Raw genomic sequence first — 20,275 nt, 5'->3', positions numbered from 1 at the left:
TGTGCAAGAGGCAGCTGGTCGATGTTTCTCTCTCATTGACGTTTCTAGCTCTCTATATCTCTCCCTTCCTCTCTGTAAAAAAATCAACAAAACATATTTTTAATTAAAAAAACCCCTCAAATTATACAGGTTTTTTTTTTCTAAAGTCAAATCCAATGTATGGTGGTAAAAGCCATCATATTGGTTACATTTGGATAATTAGCTTTTGGGGTGCTGGTTACATATTATTGCTTTATCTGAGTAGTAAAAATTCCTTTGAGTTATAAACTTAGGACATGTATTCTTTCCCATATGTAAGTCATACTTTAATTTTTAAAGGTTTACCTTGAAAAAAAGAAAGAGCATTAGTTTGGGGAACCTGGTGCTGACACTGAGTCCTTCTGCAACACGGAAAATGTCTACTTAATCCTCTGGGCCTCCGTCTCCTCATCTGTGAAAGGAAGCTGGGTGAGCTCTCCGGGCCCCTTCCAACTCTGAGGTTCAATTCTGACTGAACAATGTGCTCTCTTCCTGCCTAGAAATTAGTTTTCGAAGTTTTAAAGGACTTATATGATGTATATTGTATAACATATAATCATATCATGATGACGCATTTTCCTCCTCCAGTAGTAAACGGCCCCTGAAATTTTGCTTTCCAGAATTTGCACAAAAATAAGTACAGGCAGTCCTCAAGTTATGACGTAAGTCGTTTTGTGGTTATGTCACCATCTCCCATTTATTTACATAAAAAAAAAGCTTCCTTATTTTGACATATGTACATATGTGCTTTATGATTTTAGTATTTACCACAAATAAAGGTCTGGAATTGTTACCTTTATTTAAAATTATTTTTACTGTTTCACTTCATTAGTGCTGTGTCTGTGCTCCATGTGAGTGACGTAGGTACTTATGTAGATGGATCTCCGACGTAACCCGAGGACTGCCTGTATAGCAATGCAAAAGCAAAAGAGAGGCCTCTATGAAACAGATGAGGTCTTCAAGGGCCAGCTATTTGCAGAATAGGTCAGGTGATTAGCAGGACATCCTATTTTATTTTTTAAATATATTTTATTGATTTTTTACAGAATGGAAGGGAGAAGGATAGAGTTAGAAACATCGATGAGAGAGAAACATCGATCAGCTGCCCCCTGCACAACCCCTACTGGGGATGTGCCCACAACCAGCGTACATGCCCTTGACCGGAATCAAACCTGGGACCTTTCAGTCCACAGGCCAACGCTCTGTCCACTGAGCCAAACCGGTTTTGGCAGGACATCCTATTTTAATGTCACACTGGAAATGCTTTGCCACATAAGGAAGAACTGTCACAAACCTTTCCAAAAAGCCGGTCCTATTTTCCTGCCTGTCCAGCCAGTGCCTGGGAAGGACATCCCTCACTCCAGAATAAAAGTTTTCCACCTCTTCAGGTCATATGCACAGTGGTCTTTGGGGTTCTTTGAACATTTAGGGGCTTTTAGGGCGAAGTGAAGAGCCACAAGCATCCCCTCTATCTTCACATGTGCTGTGGTAAGTTAGAGCACCAGGAAGCGATGGTCCAGGTGTCCCACAAGCCTCGCTGTAGCTGCAGGGGTGGGGGCCCCTGAGAGCGCCTTTGAAACTCCTGGGTGGTGATTTTCTCACTTCTGAGCACTGTGAGCACTTCATAGTTCAAAGGACTCTAATGGGACAACACTTCAGGGGTTTTTGTTTGTTTGTGTTTCCTCCTAGGGGCTTAGAGTTTACTTCCAAGACTCCTTACAGCCGTTTTCTAAAAGTTGCATCCATTGATCAAATATTTATGGAGCATCTGCTATGTGAATTCAGAAATGAATGAGACAGACAGGCTCCCTTTCCTCTAGCACACAATGCGGAGCTCCTCGTCCAATAGACAGAAAGAACCAGACCTACTCACCTTGTCCTACTCTGGGAGTAATATTTGAACTTCGCAACAACCCTAGAGTAGACATTCTTAGCTCGTTAGAGGTGAAGAAATAGACTCAAAGAGGTAAAATCACTCACCCAAGAGGTTCCGTGGCTAGTAAGTAGAATCCATCCAACCCCACTTTGCGATAATTCCTTCATATATGGCATCTGAGATGAGGTGGTGGCTTGTGTCAGTCTGTTAGAACAGATACTGGCAAACTGAATCATATGGTCCAACACAGTTTTATTGAAACAGCCGCACCCATTTGCTGACATATTTTCTTTGAATGCTTTCCCACTGCAGCAGCAACGGTGGGGCTGAGCAGCTGTGATAGTGACCTCAAAGCCCACAGAGACAAAAAGCTTTGCTATCAGGCATGCTACAGAAAAGATTTGCCAGCTCCCTCCCAGAACAGTACCAGCATATATTTGTGAGAGTAATGTAAGCTCCTGTAACAAAACTTACAACCTTAGTGGCTTAACACAATTTTTTTTTAAGTTTATTTCTCAATCACGCAATAGCTCAGCCAGGGTGTTCTGGGCAGAGGCAGGGCTGGGGTAAGGCTCTGCTCCTAGGAGCCAAGCTGATCATTGATCTGAGGCCGTGGCAGCAAACTCATTAGTCAACAGAGTGGCAAACTGCAGCTCATGAGCCACATGTGGCTCGAGAGTTGCAGTTTGTGGACCACTGGCCACTTAGGGCAGAAACATCCAGGCAGCAGACAAGGTGAAAAGAGAGAGATCATGCACAGGACACTGTTATGGGCTAGATATGTAAATGACATGCATCACTTCCACCCACATTCTAGTGGCCAGAACCCAGTCACATGGCTATATCTAAATGCATAGGATACTGGCAAATATAGTTTATCAATATGTCCAGGACGAAGAGAAAACAAGTTTTGGTGAACACATAACAGCCTCCACCATAATCCCTGTTAATCACTTTATACCAAAAAAAAAAAAAAAAGAGTCTCGTTTTGACTTCTCAAAACTGTTTTAAAGCTTACATTCAGTAGGCATGTGTTTAATTTTAAAACATTTTTATGTGTTTAAGATTGTTCTCATTGAACCTGGGGAAGTTCACCTTTACCTTTTGAGATACAAGTGAAATTATATGATGTCATGGAATTGTTTCAAAATAATCTCAGAGGAAGGAAGTGTATGATAATATAGATGAGACAGGATTGGCCTTGAGTTTTGTTGAAGCTGAGATATGGGTCTGTAATAATTGATTATATTATTCTCTTCACTTTTGTATATATTTAAAAGCATAATATATATTATAAAAAGTTGTATTTTAAAGATTGTACTAACATTACTCTTTGCTGCCCTGCAATTGATTTTGGGGGAGGAGGGAAGTAAAAACAATGAAATCCTCACTCTAAGGTTCTCTTCAATGATATTTACTACAGGTGTTGTGGTGTGTTAACTATTTTTACTTTCTCCACATATTCCAGTCAAATAAGCTTGTCTGCAAGATTAAGGGGCCTCTAGTCAATAATAAAAGACAAAACCTATGAGGGAATAGTACAGTCAAATGACAGAAGAGTTAATATTTGTAGGTCAGCCACTTATAGTAGGAACACTCTCAAGAGAATTCATTCATCAAGTAGGGTCTAAATAAAGACCACAGTCATTACATTCATTAAACAAACAGTGATTGAGCAACTACTAGAAGGAAGGCCTTGTGCTCAGGTCTAGAAATATGTTAATGATACGGCAGGTGTCCCTGTGTGAAGATGTGCTACTTGTCAGGACTGGTGATATGGTACTAGCTGCCAAAGCCAACATCCCAAAATCACCGTGCCTTGAACAACAAAGTTTTATTTCTCACCACGCAAGTGTAAGTGAAGGCATTCCTGGTCCAGTCATTCTCTTCTGAATCATAGCTCAGAGAATAGGGCTCCTTACACCTCAGAGTCCTTCGCCAGGTAGAAAGGTAAGAGGAAGTTGTGTGTAGATGGTCACTCAGGATGTTTCGCGGCCAGACATAGAAGAAGGACCAGAATTCTTCACCATCCCACCTAGACTCAAGTGTTGCTGAAAAAAATGTTTCTTTAGCTTCGAACCCGGGAAGAAGAAACTGGACACCGGAGGGGCGGAGGGTGGGGTGTGGGTGGGAGATAGGCTCTGACACATGATCCCGTTCTGGTAGGAAGACAGACAAACAATCAGACTTTTTACTAGGCAGTAAGATCAATAATAAAGACATAAGGACGGTGCCGTTGGAACGCTGAAGGAGGTAGGATCTTTAAGACGTTCATCAGCTATTGGTAACATTTCATAAATATACTTGAAACTTAATTTGTTTAGGCTTTGAAACGTGTCATTCTTTTCCCACAAAAATTGTAAGCCCGTGCTCCCCATCTCCTCAAAAGCAGAGCCCTGCTGGCCGACTGGTTTGACAGCTCAGTCACAGAGCAAGGGCATTTACAGGTACTAGTTATGGTTGCTTACTAGAACATAAACTCACCTGGAATTTGGATCTCACAGCGTGAAAGGGTTTTAAGAGCAGTTACCCGTGCATTTGTTCAACATTTTACAAAGACGTCTGTCCCCAAAAATCAGTTTAACAATTTTTACAACATCTGACAAAGACTTTGATCTCCAACTCTCCCTTTACAAATTTATAAGAATTTACACTCACTGCGAGAATTTCTTTCCAGAGGGTTTTTAAAAAAAGTTATTTTTCCTTAGGATCCAACAATGTTAACTTGAGATGAGAGGAGAGGCAGTTGAGGTTCACATGTGGGGACTGTGTGTGATGAAAACGCAGGACACAGCAGTGCCAGGATTCTAATTTAGAACAGCCTGCCTCGGGCAATAGGAAAGTCATTTGTCCCTGCGCGCCACTTCACAATCTGGCACTCAGGGGCTAGAGCCAGCCCTCAGCTCTGCCTAGTTTGCCTTCTTAATTTATATATTCCACCCATGTGCTGACTCTCCCGCCCCGCCCCCTCTAAGTGATTCTAATGAAAAAACACGCTGGAGGATCCTTGTGGGACCCTCTCTTTGATCTCCCATCTGAACCACGGACAGTCTATTGTTTCAAATTATCCCCCAGCGCGCCAGTTGACAATTATTGGCATTTTAGAGCCTGGAGATTGCAATAAGTTGCCTCACAGGACTGGCCGCCTAAAAATCCAAAGCAAGCACACCCTCCAAACATCCCTCCTCCCCCTCCAAAAACAAACACTGAAAAGGAAAATAAATTTCGTGCTTAATAAGCAGCTGCCAATTTATTAACAAGATGCTAGAACTGGTTAGAATTTTAAAGATGATGAAGGCATCTTTAAAGTGGCAAGGAGCCCTTCCCTGGACATACATAAACCCAACCAGCACTGCTATTTAAATTCTGCAAAAATGCCACCTCCCAGAACCGTGGAACTTTTGTAATGTTGAAGATGTTTTTTGTCTTCATTTGGGTAAGAGTTGCCTGAGGTGTCTTGCGCATAAATATGTTCATAAAATCAGTTAAAAGTCGTTGAAAGGTGGCTGAATTAAGAACATTTCCTTCATTTGGGGCACAGGGAGCAAGAGGGCAGAATCCGGGAGGATTGGGGGAAAGTCAAACCGGCCAGAAAGGTTTGTTTACTTATTTTAATATCTGTCACCAAGGGAGCACGGGGAGGACCTGGGTGCGAGATGGGCTTGGAACTTTGCGAAATGCTTGTGCGAGAACGCCAGGATGGAGGGCTCCTCCGCGTGCGGGAAAGGAAAGGGCTGGGCGGGCCGAGGCGCCGAGGGGAGGAGGAAACCCGGCGGGAGGCGGGGGGAGTTCGGTATAAAAGGCACCGGGAGTGCAGAGTGCCTGCCACTCTGAGCCGCTATTGGGAGGCTGGAGCCACTGCAATACCCGGAGGGAGAGAAACGCGCGGTGCCACTGCAGCGATCTGAGCCCACCACCGAGGGACCCAGTTTGTTCCTGCATCATCGGAGGAGAGGAACCCGCACCCTCCGTCTGACCCAAGCCCCTCCACTCGCCAGCTACCCCCTGCGAGGCATGAGCGGCGCGTGGGAGCCCGGGGCTGCAGAGCGGTCATGAGGCGGCGGCCCGGGAACGGCGGCGGTGCGTCTGCAGCCCCCAGGTTCCCCCCGGGCGCGGCGCCTCCGGGATGAGCCCCGAGACCCGCGGCTGCCAGAGCTGAGCTTCACCCGAAGTGCCCACCTCGGTTCTGCGCGCGGGAGCCTCCAGCCCGGCGCCGGCAAGCAGCTCCCCGCCGCGACACCTGCGCGCTGGACCGGACCCACGCCCGCCCAGCCAAGCCGGATCGCCGCCCTTCCCAGGCTCTGCGGAGAGACGCGGGTGCAGGAGCAGCTGTGCACAGGAGGCGGGCGGCCCACCGGCCCGGAGCGAGTGTCTGGATCCTTCTGGAACGACTCTGTCATCCCCCTCGTAGGCGTGCCAGCTTCAGGCGGGGCGCACAGTTGCAGACAGACACCTGGCTGGCCCTGCGCCCCCTCGGTCCTCCATCACCACAACTCCAACTCCACTTTGTCAATAAAGGTTTCCAAATCCGCCCAGGCACCCCACCCACCCACCCACAGCCCCGAGCTGCAGTGCGCATAGGGCTGTGCCCTCGAGGGCCACCGCGACTCAGGCAGAGGTGGCGCCCGCTTGGCACATCCCGGCAGTTGGACGCGGACCCCGGAAGGGCGCCCAGGTCCCTTCCAAATACTGACAACCCCCGTGTCCCCGGGCCCCCGTTTGAAGCCAGTTCACCCTAGCACTCCGCGGCCCCGTAGTAGCCCGGGCAGCAGGGGAGGTGGCTTGTCGGGTGAGTGGCTCCGGGCGGGGGAGCCCAGCGTGGAGGTAACTCCGGGCCGCCGCCACTGAAGCCCTCCTCCTCCTTCTCCTCCTCCTCCTCCTTCTCCTCCTCCTCCTCCTCCTCCCCGCGCTCCTCTGGCGGCCGCTCCAGCTCCAGCAGCGGCGCCGCGGCCACATCTGGGGCGCCCATGTGCGCTCGGGGGCTTGGCTGCGTCCGCCCCGCCGCCGCCACCCCCGCTGCCCCCTGTCCGCAGGGCGGTCCCCGGCCCGGCCTGGGTCCCGGGCAGCCCCCCGTCCCCGCCGCCGCTGCAGGGAAGCTCCGGAGTGTGCTCCGCAGCCGGCTTGGACGCCCCCGGCCCCGCCGTGGCTCCGCCGTGGTGCGGCTGCGGCGGCGGCGGCGGCGGCGGCGGCGGCGGCGGCTCCTGCTCCCCGGGCCCGGCGCGCCCCGCCGTGCCCAGCGCTGGCCCCGCGGGCCCGGGGAGCGGGGGCCCGGCGGCGGGGGCCGAGGCTGGAGCCGCGCTGCCGGGCTCGGGAGCTCCGGCTCCTCCTCCCCCGGCGCCACCGCCGCCGCCGCCCGCCGCGCCGGGTCCTAAAGCCGCGCGTCTCAAGAGGATGGTGCGCCTGGCGGCCGAGCTGCTGCTGCTGCTGGGGCTGCTACTGCTCACGCTGCACATCACGGTGCTGCGCGGCACCGGGGCCGCCGACCGGCCGGACGCCGTCGCGGGCAACGCCAGCGGGACCCAGAGGCAGGTGAGTGCAGCCAGCGCGGGGCGCGCGGCCGAGGGGACCTGTGGCTGGGCGCCCGGCTCGCGCTCGATGGATGCGAGGAGGCGGTTCCCCGCCCCACCCCACCGGGAGCAACTGTTTTGGCAGCGGTTTTGCCGGGGCCGCCCGTCTCAGGCTGAGGCGGAGCGGGAGTGAGTGTTGGGAGGCTGGACCTGGCGCGTAGATCGGACGGACGCGCTCCCCCAGGTCCGCCGCGGGTCAGGCATCAGGGGCGCGAGGCGTGCAGAGGGCAGAGGAAGTATGGAGCATGGGCGTGTTTGCTTTGGGGGGCCGCCAGGCTTCGGTGGCCCTGTAGAGGCCGAGTACTGTTACTCTGGGAGGGGAGAGGGGCGGAGGTTGCGGAAAGAGACTTTATAGGATAATATCCCCGAACGAGAGCCCTGGGGAGTCTGCCTCTTCTGCAAGCAAGACCAATGCCAAAGGTGAGGGGATAATTTTCCCACGGAGAGTGGCCAGGCATCCTCTCTGCGCCCGCGCGGTCCCGGTGGGTGCCTCCGATGTCCCGCGTGGGCCTCACGGAGGCTCCCTCCCCAGTGCGATCCCGGCCAAGGGCAGGGCGCGAAGTCCAGGCACCTGCCGTGCTTTGGGATGGAGTTACTCAGGGTTTTAAACTTATAGCAAAGACTTCTTCCTAGCTCTCTGCCCCTTGAGAAGGGGGTTGTAACGAAGATCGAGTTTAGCTAAGAGCCCAGGGAGGGGTGGGGGAGTCTCGACGGGGTGAGGTGAGTTGGGGGCAAAGTCATATAAAAGGTGAGTTTTGGTTTCCTAATAAAGGATTGCGCAGGTAAGGATTGCCTGCTGCTACCTTGGAAAGGGCTTCTCCTTGGGTCTAGTGATGTGACAACTGTCAACTTGGAGGCATGGGTAAAAGTCAGCAGGGATTTCCTCAGAAAGTAGAGGGAAGTCCCTGGCTCCTAAACATCTCCTCCTCCAGTTAGCCCTTCTAAGGCTCTTTGCTGTCTATGGCCATACCACCCTGAACGCGCCCAATCTCCTCTAAAGCTCTTTGCTCTGCAATGTCCAGATAAGTGTTGTTTCCAAAGGACTTTACAATCGTCTCTTAGTCAGTGTTTGCCTTTTGATGTACTTTGTTGCGGAAAAGTTCACTGTTAGAGAGAGAATTCGCATCTTTAAAACAGTGCTTACTGTGCTACTCTTAAGTGCTTTACAAAAATCTAACTGATTTGATGAGGTACTGTATTATTACTATCTCCCCTTTACAGAACACACACACCAAAAATAAACAAACAAACAAGCAAACAAACAAATAATGAGGTTCAAAGAGGTTAAGAAATGCGCCAAAGTTCACACATTCCAAACTCTTGATGAATTACACCCCGTTTTCTCTCTGCCTGCCAGGGTGTCATAGACTAAAGCAAGGTGACCCTTGTATACACAGGCAACACCAGGAATGGGAAAGTATTCACCTCAGAGCCTAAAGTCCTCTTAATTTGGGGGCCTTTCTGAAAACGTCCTAACTTTGTGGGGTCCGCTCGCCTTCTCCTGTGGGTAAACAGGCACAGGGACACACTGATGGGCTTCCTTTAGGGGAAATGGAAGATACTGCCATTCTATGGACTGTGGCACACCCACCCATCATGTAGGAATCATTCTTAATATCTTCAAGATTTCTGGGAGTCCTATTTTATACATGATGCTTTCTTTCTCGTGGCCTCGCGAAAAGCTGCAGAAGTGATATTCCATGGAAAAGTAAATTTGGCAGGTTTTTTAATGAGGTGCTTGCTATCATTAGAAGAGCCTGGGGCCGGCCCTTTGCTGCCTGAACAGTAAGGTAATGAGAGAAGCAGCTGGTGGAAGTGGCAACTGCAAAGGGGAAGTGGATTACATTCTCAAAGGCGCCTTTGGCTGAAGGACTGCCCCCAGAGAGCGGAAGAAAGCAGGTATTTAGAAAGAGCAATGCCCCTGGGAAATGCTTGCTGATATTCCAGCTTCAGTTTACCTTGTAGTATGTTCGGTTATTCTGTCCACTCAATGCACGTATCCAGACAAAATGATGAGTTTAACAGTTTGGTTCATAATTGTACCCTCCTTTGTAATTTGTTAGTATAAAAGTTTTATAGTCTTCCTGACTAAAGCCGTTTCATTGGCCCTCTGATTCCCCAAAGGCATTCTGATTCCAGTGGAGAATGTATGTTCCATCAAGTAAGGAGTTCTGCAAAAGACATCGAGTAGCCTGTTGTATTCTGGCCCTAGGAAGTAAAGGCACTAAGAGCAGGTGTATTTGAAAACAAAACTGCGGGTGATGCATTCTTTCTGCTTACTGGACATTTTTAACCTGCCTTAAATCCTTGTATTGGCTCTGTGTGATCTTAAGCTGCTAACATCATTCTTTGCAACTGGAAAATGTATCTTTATATTACATTATTTTTTTTTTTTTTGTAATCTCTGCTTAAAACATTCTAAAATAGGAGGTTGATGTCAGAAATACAAAGTGGTAGGTGAATTTACCCAAATTGTAGTATATGTTTGGATCATTTAAAAGAGATACACTCTTATATTTAAGATCTGGTGATTTTGACATATCAATGACACCCGATAAAATAGTAGTGAGAATAACAACCATAATAGCTAAGATTTGTAAAATGCCTTCATGTGTCGGACACTGTCCTTAGCACTTTAAATATAGTAGCTTTTTAAATGTCTGCAAAAATTCCACATGAATTAGGTATTGTTACCCCTGTTTCAAATGAAAAAAAAAAGGGGAGGTTAAGTAACTTGCTCAAGGTTGCACAACGAGAAGCTGCTTAATTTGTTTTTGTTATGTTGTAGTGTAGAACTCTTTGAAGAATATTTGTATTCTAAATTCTTGGAAAAGTCATCATGCTGATCACGAGAGAGAAAGCCTTTTAACAATTTACATTTTCAAATTTCTTGACGGTTTTATTGTGTCCAATATGAATATATCTATATCTATATCTAGATAGATAGATAGATAGATAGATAGATAGATATAAAGAGGCAGTATGCAAATTAGCTGGGACATCATAACAGCCAGAACTGGCTCAGCAGGAGGCTGCGTGTGCAGATGGGTGGATGTGGTGAGGAAAGCCACGGGTGGCTAGGCCCGGAGTGGACACACACACAGGGAGGCCTACCCAAGCTGCCATGGCGTGGCTGGAGCAGGCCTGAAGCGGACTCACGGCAGTGCACCAGCAGTCCTGCCTCTGGGCATGAGCTGCAGAGAAAACACCTTTTCTGACCGCTCGTTGGCTAAGCTCCCTGTACACCACTCGCAGTATTCTTGGTAACTTGGGTAATAAGAATACAAGAAGGTGATCTAGGGTTTTTCCACCTCACTCCTAGAGGAAAAAATGAAGGTCCACTGCTTAAGGGGCTAAGAAACTTCATATCCTGCCCTAGCCAGTTTGGCTCAGTGGATAGAGCCTCAGCCCGCGAACCACAGGGTCCGGGTTCGATTCTGATCAAGGGCATATACCTAGATTACAGGCTTTAAAAAAAAAAGAAAGAAAGAAATGTCATATCCTGTGAAAGAGACATCTTGAAAATGCCTAAAGAAAGTTGTAATTTTTTTCATGGTGAAAGAACTTGAGTTCGTGTTGATGAAAACACCTTGGCAGCTTTGGCGGCCAGCAGTGGCAGCAGCAGCGAGGTGATGGGGGTGGCGTGAGTGGTCTCCTGGACTGTGAGGGGGGCAGGCTAGGCTGAGGGACACTCCCCCCCCCCCACCCAATGCACAAATTTCTTGTACTGAGCCTCTAGTAAGTATATATATAAATACATTGATACATCATATACGCCTACATACATAAACATGACTTAACATGATTTTTTTGGTAATTTCAGCATCCTTGGGGATAGATTTTTTTTTTTTTTTACTCTGTGACTCCCTGTGCTGGAGGTATGCTATGAGGAGGCAGTAAAATACTTTGAACAGACTATCTCTATTGAATATGTGTGGCTCATGTAAACAATGTTAATCTTTGTACTATTTTTAGTATTTTAAAATATCTACTAAGAAATTACACAGTTGTTTGCAACAGGTGCAAAAGATGCAGAGACTAACTTTTTTCACTTTTGAATGAAATCTTATCTCCACATTGAAAGAAGTTTAGCTCATGTTGATCAGATATGCAGATTAGTTCTTTCATATGTCTGTAATTTATAATAGTAAGAAAACAATTATATAACTAGAGGCCCAGTACACAAATTCCTGCATGGGTGGGGTCTGGCCAGCACAGCCCCAAATGGTGCAGATCAGGACTGGGCATGTCAGGATGAGGAGATGGTGGGAGATTGGCTGAACAGCCCACCCTAAGTGGGGCCTGATCAGTGCCAGCCAGCTGGGGGAAGAGGCTGAGGGCAATTGGCAGGAGGGCCCGCCCCCTGATTGGTTGGGAGGGCGATCAGGGGTGGGGCCAGCCAGGGGGAAGGGCTGAAGGCCCATGGGGTGGTAGGAGCCCATTGGGGTCAGAGCCAGCCAGGGGAAGGGCTGCAGAAGGCTGGCCGGCTGGCCCCACCTCCTGATTTGGCCAGTTTGCTGGCCTCAGTGGGCATCATTCCAGCGTTTCAGTCACTGGCTTTTTATATATATATAGATAAAAGCAGCCTGGAAGACAGAACATCGCAAATTCTATAACCATAGGTAATAATAATAAAAATATTTTACTTGAAATTCAAATAAGTGCCTCTTTACTAAATCTCAGTCGGATTTAGAACCATGAATTTCTATAGATTTTAAATATTAAAAGTAGAACTCATTAAGACAATGACATTTAAGCAAATGTTATAAAACATCAAATTGGTTATTTTTACAGTAACATTAAAGCAAACCAAACTGAAATGTTACTAAATGTCTTTGTTCTCTAATTCCTAACTACAATCTTATAGGCACTTCCTCTCTTTTATTCCTCTACTTGAACTCAGTAAACCAGCTTAGCTTCTTGTACTCACTGATTCTCTGGATTCAAAAGTTCACCTGAGCTGTTTATAGCAATAAAAGCAAAAGATATCAACTATATTCACTTTTGAATGAAATCTTATCTCCTCATTGAAAGAAGTTTGGCTCATGTTGATCAGATACACAGATTAGTTCTTTCATATGTCTTTAAATTTATAAGAGTAAGAAAGCAATTATATGTACCAAACATTTATTTGTACTTGATACAAGTAAGTTTCCTTACAATGTCCCTATGGGATAGATAGTATTTATAAACCCACTTCATAGACGAGGAAATTGAGGCCTGGAGCAAGTTATTGCCCAAGGCTATGTGGTAAGGCAGAGCCAGGATTCAGACCCAGGCCTCAAGTGGAGCCCACGTTCTTTTTTTTTCCTTATTTTAAAATATATTTTATTGATTTTTTACAAAGAGGAAGGGAGAAGAATAGAGAGTTAGAAACATCGATGAGAGAGAAACACAATCAAGGTACATGCCCTTGACCAGAATTGAACCCGAGACCCTTCAGTCCACAGGCCAACGCTCTATCCACAGATCCAAACAAGTTAGGGCAGAGCCCAAGTTCTTGTTTCAGTCAATCAGCAAGACTCGACTCCTCCAGCTCTGACTCAAGGCAACAGCCATTGTTTCTTGTTTTGTGACTTGCCTGACCATTTCCCAGGCAGACTGCTTGCTCTTATCCCTAAAATTCTTTATAATTGTGGTAACTGTCCCACTTAGCTACTGCTGCATAACCACCCCAAAACTTAGTGACTTAACAGCCATTTTGTTTGCTCATGAGTTTGTGTGTCAGCAACTTCTCTGGACTCACCTGGGTAGTTCCGCTGATCTTGCCTAGGATTACTCATGTGGCAACAGCCTTCTGTTGGCTTGACATGAGCTAGATGGTCCAAGATGACATCATATGTCTAATGGTTGGTGCTGGCTCTCTATCCACATCATCTTTAATCCTCAAGGAGGATTTAGCTGCGTTTCTTTACATGGTGGACTCAGTACAGCAAGAGGCTAAAAGCAGAAGCTGAGAGACCTCTTGATGAACTTGTACAATGTCCCTTCAGCCACATTCTATTATTAGGCAAACAAATCACTGGGTCAGCTCAGATTTTAGGGGTTTTAGGGGGAGGAAATAGAATCCTCCTGATGGCAGGGCCAGCAAAGTAACATTGCAAAGAACCATGTGCAGTGCTGTGCAAGCGGGGTGGGGGAGTGGTGGTGGTGGTGGTGGTGGTGGTGGTGGTGGGCGGTAAGGAGGGGGGAAATAAGAATTACTGTGGCCAACTTTGCTAATTATCAACCATATTGAACTTTTGCCTCATGAACTTTGTAAATGTTTGGACCAATCTTGCACTCACCTTTTAACATTGTTTATGCTGCCTTTGGCCATGCAGAAACTTTCCATTTTAAATGTAATCAACCCTGAATCATTTCCCTTATGACTTTTGATTTTCTTGCCTTATTTTAGAAAGTTTTCATAAAATAGAGATTGTCAAAATATTTAAATATATTTTGTTCTAACACTTTTAATTTTATTTACTTATTTTTGTTTGTTTAAGACTACAATCTACTTTAAAATTGTTTATGTGTGTAAGGTTTAAGATAAAGATACATCCCAGCTGGTGTGGCTCAGTGGTTGACCATCAACCTGTGAACCAGGAGATCATGGTTTAATTCCCAGCCAGGGCAATTCCTGGATTTTGGGCTCCATTCCCAGTGTGGGACATACAGAAGCAGCCAATCAATGATTCCCTCTGATCATTGATCTTTCTATTTCTCTCTCCCTTTCCTTTCCTCTCTGAAACCAATAAATATGTATTTTAAAAGAAAAGATAAAGATACAACTATGTTTTTTGTCCAAGTGAATAGCCACTTGTCCTATTATATCTGTTAAATACTTCATTCTACATTCATGGATACAAAATAACACTTTTATCACATAAATAAAATTTTCACTTTCACATAAGTCTTCATTTTATCTATTCATTTACCAACACCACACTAGCTTCATTTTATGTACTTTCATAAAATGTTTTTTATGGCAAATTTCCCTTTCATTTAAATCTCTGATTAAAAATTCACCTTATTCCGGGGTGAGTAATCTATTCAGACAATGTAACTTTAGTCAATTTTGATAATTTATGTTTTTCATACATTTTAACTGAATTTCAACTTTATCAGTATAAAGTTTGTACATAGCACAAACATATTTTGCAAATGCTTCATGACTTCATGTTCTTTATGATGAATGAAGTCTTACATATCTTTATAAGACCTATCTGATCAACATGCTTAATTATATAAGGTAAACCCTCTAAGTCTTGATTTTTTTATTGTCTACTTATCTGCTGATTCCTCAAAGAACTTAATTGTAATCATACCCTACTTTTGTGGATTTGTCTGTTTCTTCTTATTATCCCATTAATTTTTGCTTCATTTACTTAGCATTCATAAGTTTAGGACATAAAATATCTTTTTTATTGGATAATTTTTTATTTATATTTTTATTGACTCTTATCTGGAATAGTTTTCTTATTTGATATAAGTATTGCAACTGCTGTTTTATTTTTATATTTGTTGAGTGTCCTTTTCCAACCTTTTTTTTCAAACTTTCTCTGCCTTATTTGATTTAAATATCTCTTATTAATAACCAATAGCTAAATTTTCTTTTTCCATGCAATACATCAATAATCTTAACACATTTATATTATTATGATTACTGGTAGATTTAAAAATATTTTTCTAATTTATTTGATGTTCTTAATTTGTAATTTTTATATTGCTTCACACCCCCAATTTATCTATGTTTTCTTTGGCAAGAGAGTTAGCTCATGTCTAAATTTTCTCATCTATAAAATAAACATATAATAACTATTTCCTAGTGTTATTATAAGAATTAAAACATTGACTACATCCTGAGTACTCTATTAGATCTTGGCATTTAAACATTTAATAATATTTAAATAAGGTTTGTTTTCCTCATTTTCACTAAATTTTGGAAAGTCATATTTATGTTACTTTTAACATACTAACAGATTTGCACTTTCATTTTTCTATCAGTGCTGAGAACCAATAAATATTTGTAACATAATCTCTCCCCCCAAAAAAGATAATATTCTGACATGCTTTTTATCTCTCATGACTACCACATTTTCATCACATTATCCAAATAATTAGTGCTATATTACATCTTTTTTTCTGTTTTTTTTTTTTTTATTCTGTCTTTCATTCTTTCTTTTTCAGTATAGTTACCTTAGGAATAATTTCTTAACAGTTTTATTATGTTTTCAATAATTTCTTAGTAATTCCTTTGCTTATTCCCAATATCCTGTACTTTCCTTCTGAAGCTCCTATTAGAATTTGAAACTAATATTGGAATTTCAAAATCTATCTTTGATGTCTCTCATTTTTTCTCTCTCATATTTCTCTCTCTTTGTGGTTTTCTAGTGTGTTTTGTGTCATGGCTCAATCTTTCATGGTTTACAAGCCCAGAGCTCTCTCTTCCATTTCTTGATCAGTAGTTTCCTGTCCTCACTCTTTTCTCCCAGCTTCGATGGTCTCTCTTTTCTTCTCTTCATTCCTCTTCTCTTCCTCACCTTGTCATTCTCCTCCTCCTTTCCACTCTTCTGCTTCTTATTATCTCTTTTTCTCTTTCTCCTTGCATTAAAAAAAATTTAATAATAAATAATTTACATACAATAAAATTAATGTGGCTGAAAGGTTCAGTTCCATTTTTGACAATTGTATATGTCCATGTGGCTACCATCAAAATTAGGATATAGAACATCCCCATAATCCCAGCTAGTCCTTTAGTGTACCCCTGTACACAACTCATCTCTGTCAGAGACAACCAATGTCTGATTCCTATACCATAGATTAATTTAGGCTATTCCACATCTTCGTATAAATGGAATCATACTGTATGCATTTGTGTGTGTGTGTGTGTGTGTGTGTGTGTGTGTGTGTGTGTGTTGGGGGGTATGTCTGGCCTGGTTTGCTCAATATAGTATTTTTGAAAATTATTAATGTTGTTGTGTATATAAGTAGATTTCACTTTTTATGGCTCTGTGGTATTCCATTGTATAGCTATACCACAACTTACTTGCCCATTTCCCTATTGATGGAATTTGGATTGTTTCCATGACTTTGGATAGCTATATATATAAAAGCCTAAGTGATCAAATGACTGGTCAACCAGTCACTATGGCATGCACTGACCACCAGGCGGCAGCTGCTCAACAGCTGCTGTGGTGATGCAAGCTTTTCCCCATTGGGATTGACTGGGCACAAGCCTGCAGCAGGCTCAGCAGGGCCAGGATGACGGGAGTGGCAGGCAAAAGCAGCAGGCAGCGTTGGACTGCTGGTTTCAGCCATCCCACAAGCCATGCCAAGTGACCCCCACCAGTGCAGGAATCCGTGCTCTGTCTAAGCTCTGACTTAGTTATGACTAAGACCATGTAAATGTTCTTGTACAAGCCTTTCTGAGCCCATGTGTTTCCATGTCTTGCAAGTAAATACTGGTAGTTAAACTAATACAACCTCTATCCTGGATATTACTATGGGAATTCTTCTGGGGAAATTCACTTTTTTAGAGATCTTTCTTTCACTTTCTCAACTCTGTAATGTTTCACTTTCAATGGGTTACATTTGTTTTATATCTACCAGAAGTCATTCCTTCTTCCATGGGCGATCCTGTTTTAGCTTTCCACTTCTGTAGTGATTAATTTTTATATTCTATCTGACGCTTCAAGAGAATTTGAAGAGGGGAAAGAGGTCAACAAAAATGCTTGGTCCACCACCTTGAACTGAACCATTATAATTGTATTTCTTCATTTTACTTTCCTGTATACAAACCAGAAGGAAGTTATATTATTTGTACAACCTCTTCATTCATATTCTTTCACCCATATTCTAGCAGGCATTGATCTGTGAGGCTGCGGGGAAACCTCAGAACTCATAAGAACGACCCGTTCCATAAAGAAGAATCTATTTTGGTTTTAAAGCCTCCACAGGAAAGAATCCCACAACCTTCTATATACCATCAAAGTGGATGTTTTTGGTTTTTTGTTTGTTTGTTTTTTGTTTTTGTTTTTTTGTGTTTTTTTTTTATAGCCTTCAGAGTCAGAACATTCTTCCTGTAATGTCTCCTTTAAATCTTATTTCATGTTTGTGTTTTTCTTCCCAGCATTATGAGCAAGTGATTTCTTCTTTTCAAAAAACATCTCTTGCAAGTCTTGAAGGTTATTAATTAATAGTTCCTGTCTTTTCCAGATTTGATTATCTCCGTTCCTGTAACTTGTCTTCGTTGGTCTTATCTTACAATGTTTTAGTGGTTTTTGTGGTTCTCTTGATTCTCTTTCATCTTCTGAGAAAGTCTTTCTTTTGCAACCTTGGCTCAGGACTTTATGATTTATAAAGAAAAGATGGTGATGAAGCCTCTTTCTTCAGTGATGGCTCAGAGCACCCTTCTGTCTGTATTCATCCCCTAAAAGACAGAAGATTACTTAGGTCATGGGATCTGGCATCAGACTAAGACCCAGGATTATATGCAGTGAGTTTAAGAAACAGTGAGAGAATGTGTATTGAAAACACACACACACACACACAAAAAAAAACCCAGATTCCATTCCACATTTTATTTAAACTGTCTGTATTCCCTTTCCATGATAACTTCATAAGAAGCCATGATCATAAAATATATAAAGCTGAACTTATTTCTTTGTGTGCCGTGTCAGTGCACAGGTTAGGTGGAGCACCATGCTAATAATGTCACCATGCTAATGCCCAGCATTCCTCTTGGAACTAAGCACTCACTCACTCGCTGCCCATGGTAATCACTCCCTTGATAACATAACCTTTGGGCCCTTTCTCGTCTCTGCCTTCTTTCCCCTCCCCCTCCCAGTTAACCGGGGATCATTTCCCAGGTATACTACTTGCTCTTTGTCTCAGGTTTTGCTTCTGGGAAAACCTGAAAAAAAACAAAGCACTACGTAGTGGCACCTGCTGCTTCTTGTCCTTAACCAAGGTGAAGTCTGTTCGCATCCGAAAGGGGTGTGTTATGGGCAGCAACTCAATCAGGCCATACCAGTCCGCCAAGAATCTGGGAATTTCAAAATTTTAGAAATGAGAAGGCCAACCCTAGGCAAAGCCTACACATTGCTGTTGTTTAGAGAGCTAACTGGTCATCTTTCTCCCGAGAGCCTGATCCGGTGCTTGTTTGCTACGTTAGGTGGGAGGATGAGCTGCAGTGGGAAGTCATCAAAGGTGTGTCATCCAATGGCTGAAAAAGGCAGGGGCCGCGGTGCCTTGGTAAATATAGCTTTACACCAGCTCCCCCAGCACAGACTAGCATGTGTCACTGGAAAGTTGTCTCTGTAAACTGAGGAGAAGTAAAAACAGTAGGTTAACTGCCCCTTCTTCCTGTTAGCCTGACCCATGCACACGTTAGTAAACCAAGTCATCTTTCATAGAGCACTTTTGGTGACTGGTGCCCCTCTGTAATAGAGCAAACCCTTCCCCCAAGAAGAGGCCGTGCTGCAGGGCCCACGGAGTGGGAGCTTTCTAGCTTCAAGTTTGGGGCCCTGGCTGCCAGAATTGCAGTTTGGGGCACCCCCAACCCCCAGATGTTTAACAGAAGGGGCCTGGAAAAAAGGAAGAAACACTGTGAATGCAATAGACCATTTCCTGCTGGATACTGCATCTCTATTTTCAAAAATAACAAGGTGTGGCTGGAATCTATATGATGGATGCAAGGAAGCTGGAAATGATGTCATAGGCCACACGGTGTTAGCTTACTCCCTCAGGCATCCAGATAGAATATTCATGCCAATGCCAATGAGACACATAACAAACATGCCTTAGCTCCCAGCCATCCTATGGAGATAGAGATGGGAAGAGAATGAGGGGGAAATGGTAGTGTGTCATTATTTTTTTTATTACAGCTCTATTGAGCTATAAATGACATACATTGAACTGGAGTTATATATTTAAAGTGAACAATCTGATAAGTTTGACACTCGTGGAACCATCAGAACCGACAAGATGTTGAAGAAACATATTTCCAAAAGTTTCCCATGCTCTTTTGTGGCTCATCCCTCATTCCCAGCAATCTTCAGGCCACCATGGATCTGCCTTTGTTGCTAGATTTTTATATAAGTGAAATCATACAGAATGTACAGTACAGTGAGCTTTTTTGCAAAGATGCATCCATGTTATTTTGAGCATAAAGAATTTGATCCTTTTACTTTCAATTGGTATTCCATTGTATGCAATTACAATATGCTTCTCCATTCACCCATTAAAGCACATTTAGATTATGTTCCAATTTGGGCCTATTAAAATAAAAGTGCTGTGAACACACAGGTATATGTCTTTGCATAAACATATGCTCTTATTTCTCTTGTGTGAATATTTAAGAGTAGAGTGGCTGGGAAATATAGCAGATGTATGTTTAGCTTCTTAGGAAATTATGGCAATCTTTTTAAGGTGCTCACATAACATGTTTAGAATCTATAACAACCCAGGGACATCATTGGAAAACTTCAGAGAATTTGGAAGTTGAATCCCAGGATTACCTTTCTACAGTTAAAATATAGATGTGTGAGCTACAAGAGAGTATGAAAAACTAAGAAAGAAGGTACTGCCTCCTTGGAAAGAATTCTCCTGTTTTTGTTAGCATGCCCAAAATACAAACATATCATGGGGCCTGATTCTCCAGGGCATGGTGGCCATGGTGATGGTGAAGGAAAGTTAGGTGCTGGGCAGGATGACAGGTTGGAAAAGTGTCCCAGCAGAAGACTCGGCTTCCTTGAAGCTCCCTTTCCCGAGTCCTGCCTGACTGAAAAATTAAGGAAATCAGATACAGGGGTTGTAGCTCCTGCCTGGG

At 44.1% G+C, this 20,275-nt stretch overlaps 1 protein-coding gene across 1 annotated transcript in view; it reads left to right on the top strand.

The window, feature by feature from the left end:
- Window positions 1-7,172: 7,172 nt before the first annotated feature.
- The window catches only part of ISM1 (isthmin 1), a 70,154-nt gene continuing 57,051 nt past the window's right edge, over window positions 7,173-20,275 (top strand). The window contains exon 1 of the mRNA XM_084887642.1: window positions 7,173-7,423. Within this exon, the coding sequence (XP_084743768.1) occupies window positions 7,286-7,423 (138 nt within the window). The 5' untranslated portion in view covers window positions 7,173-7,285. The remainder of the gene's footprint in view (window positions 7,424-20,275) is intronic.

This window comes from Pipistrellus hanaki (assembly GCF_964339955.1).
Source record: "Pipistrellus hanaki genome assembly, chromosome: 6".
NCBI lineage: Eukaryota > Metazoa > Chordata > Mammalia > Chiroptera > Vespertilionidae > Pipistrellus > Pipistrellus hanaki.
Note: the sequence above shows the minus strand (reverse complement) of the source record. Positions and strands in the feature narration are given on the sequence as shown.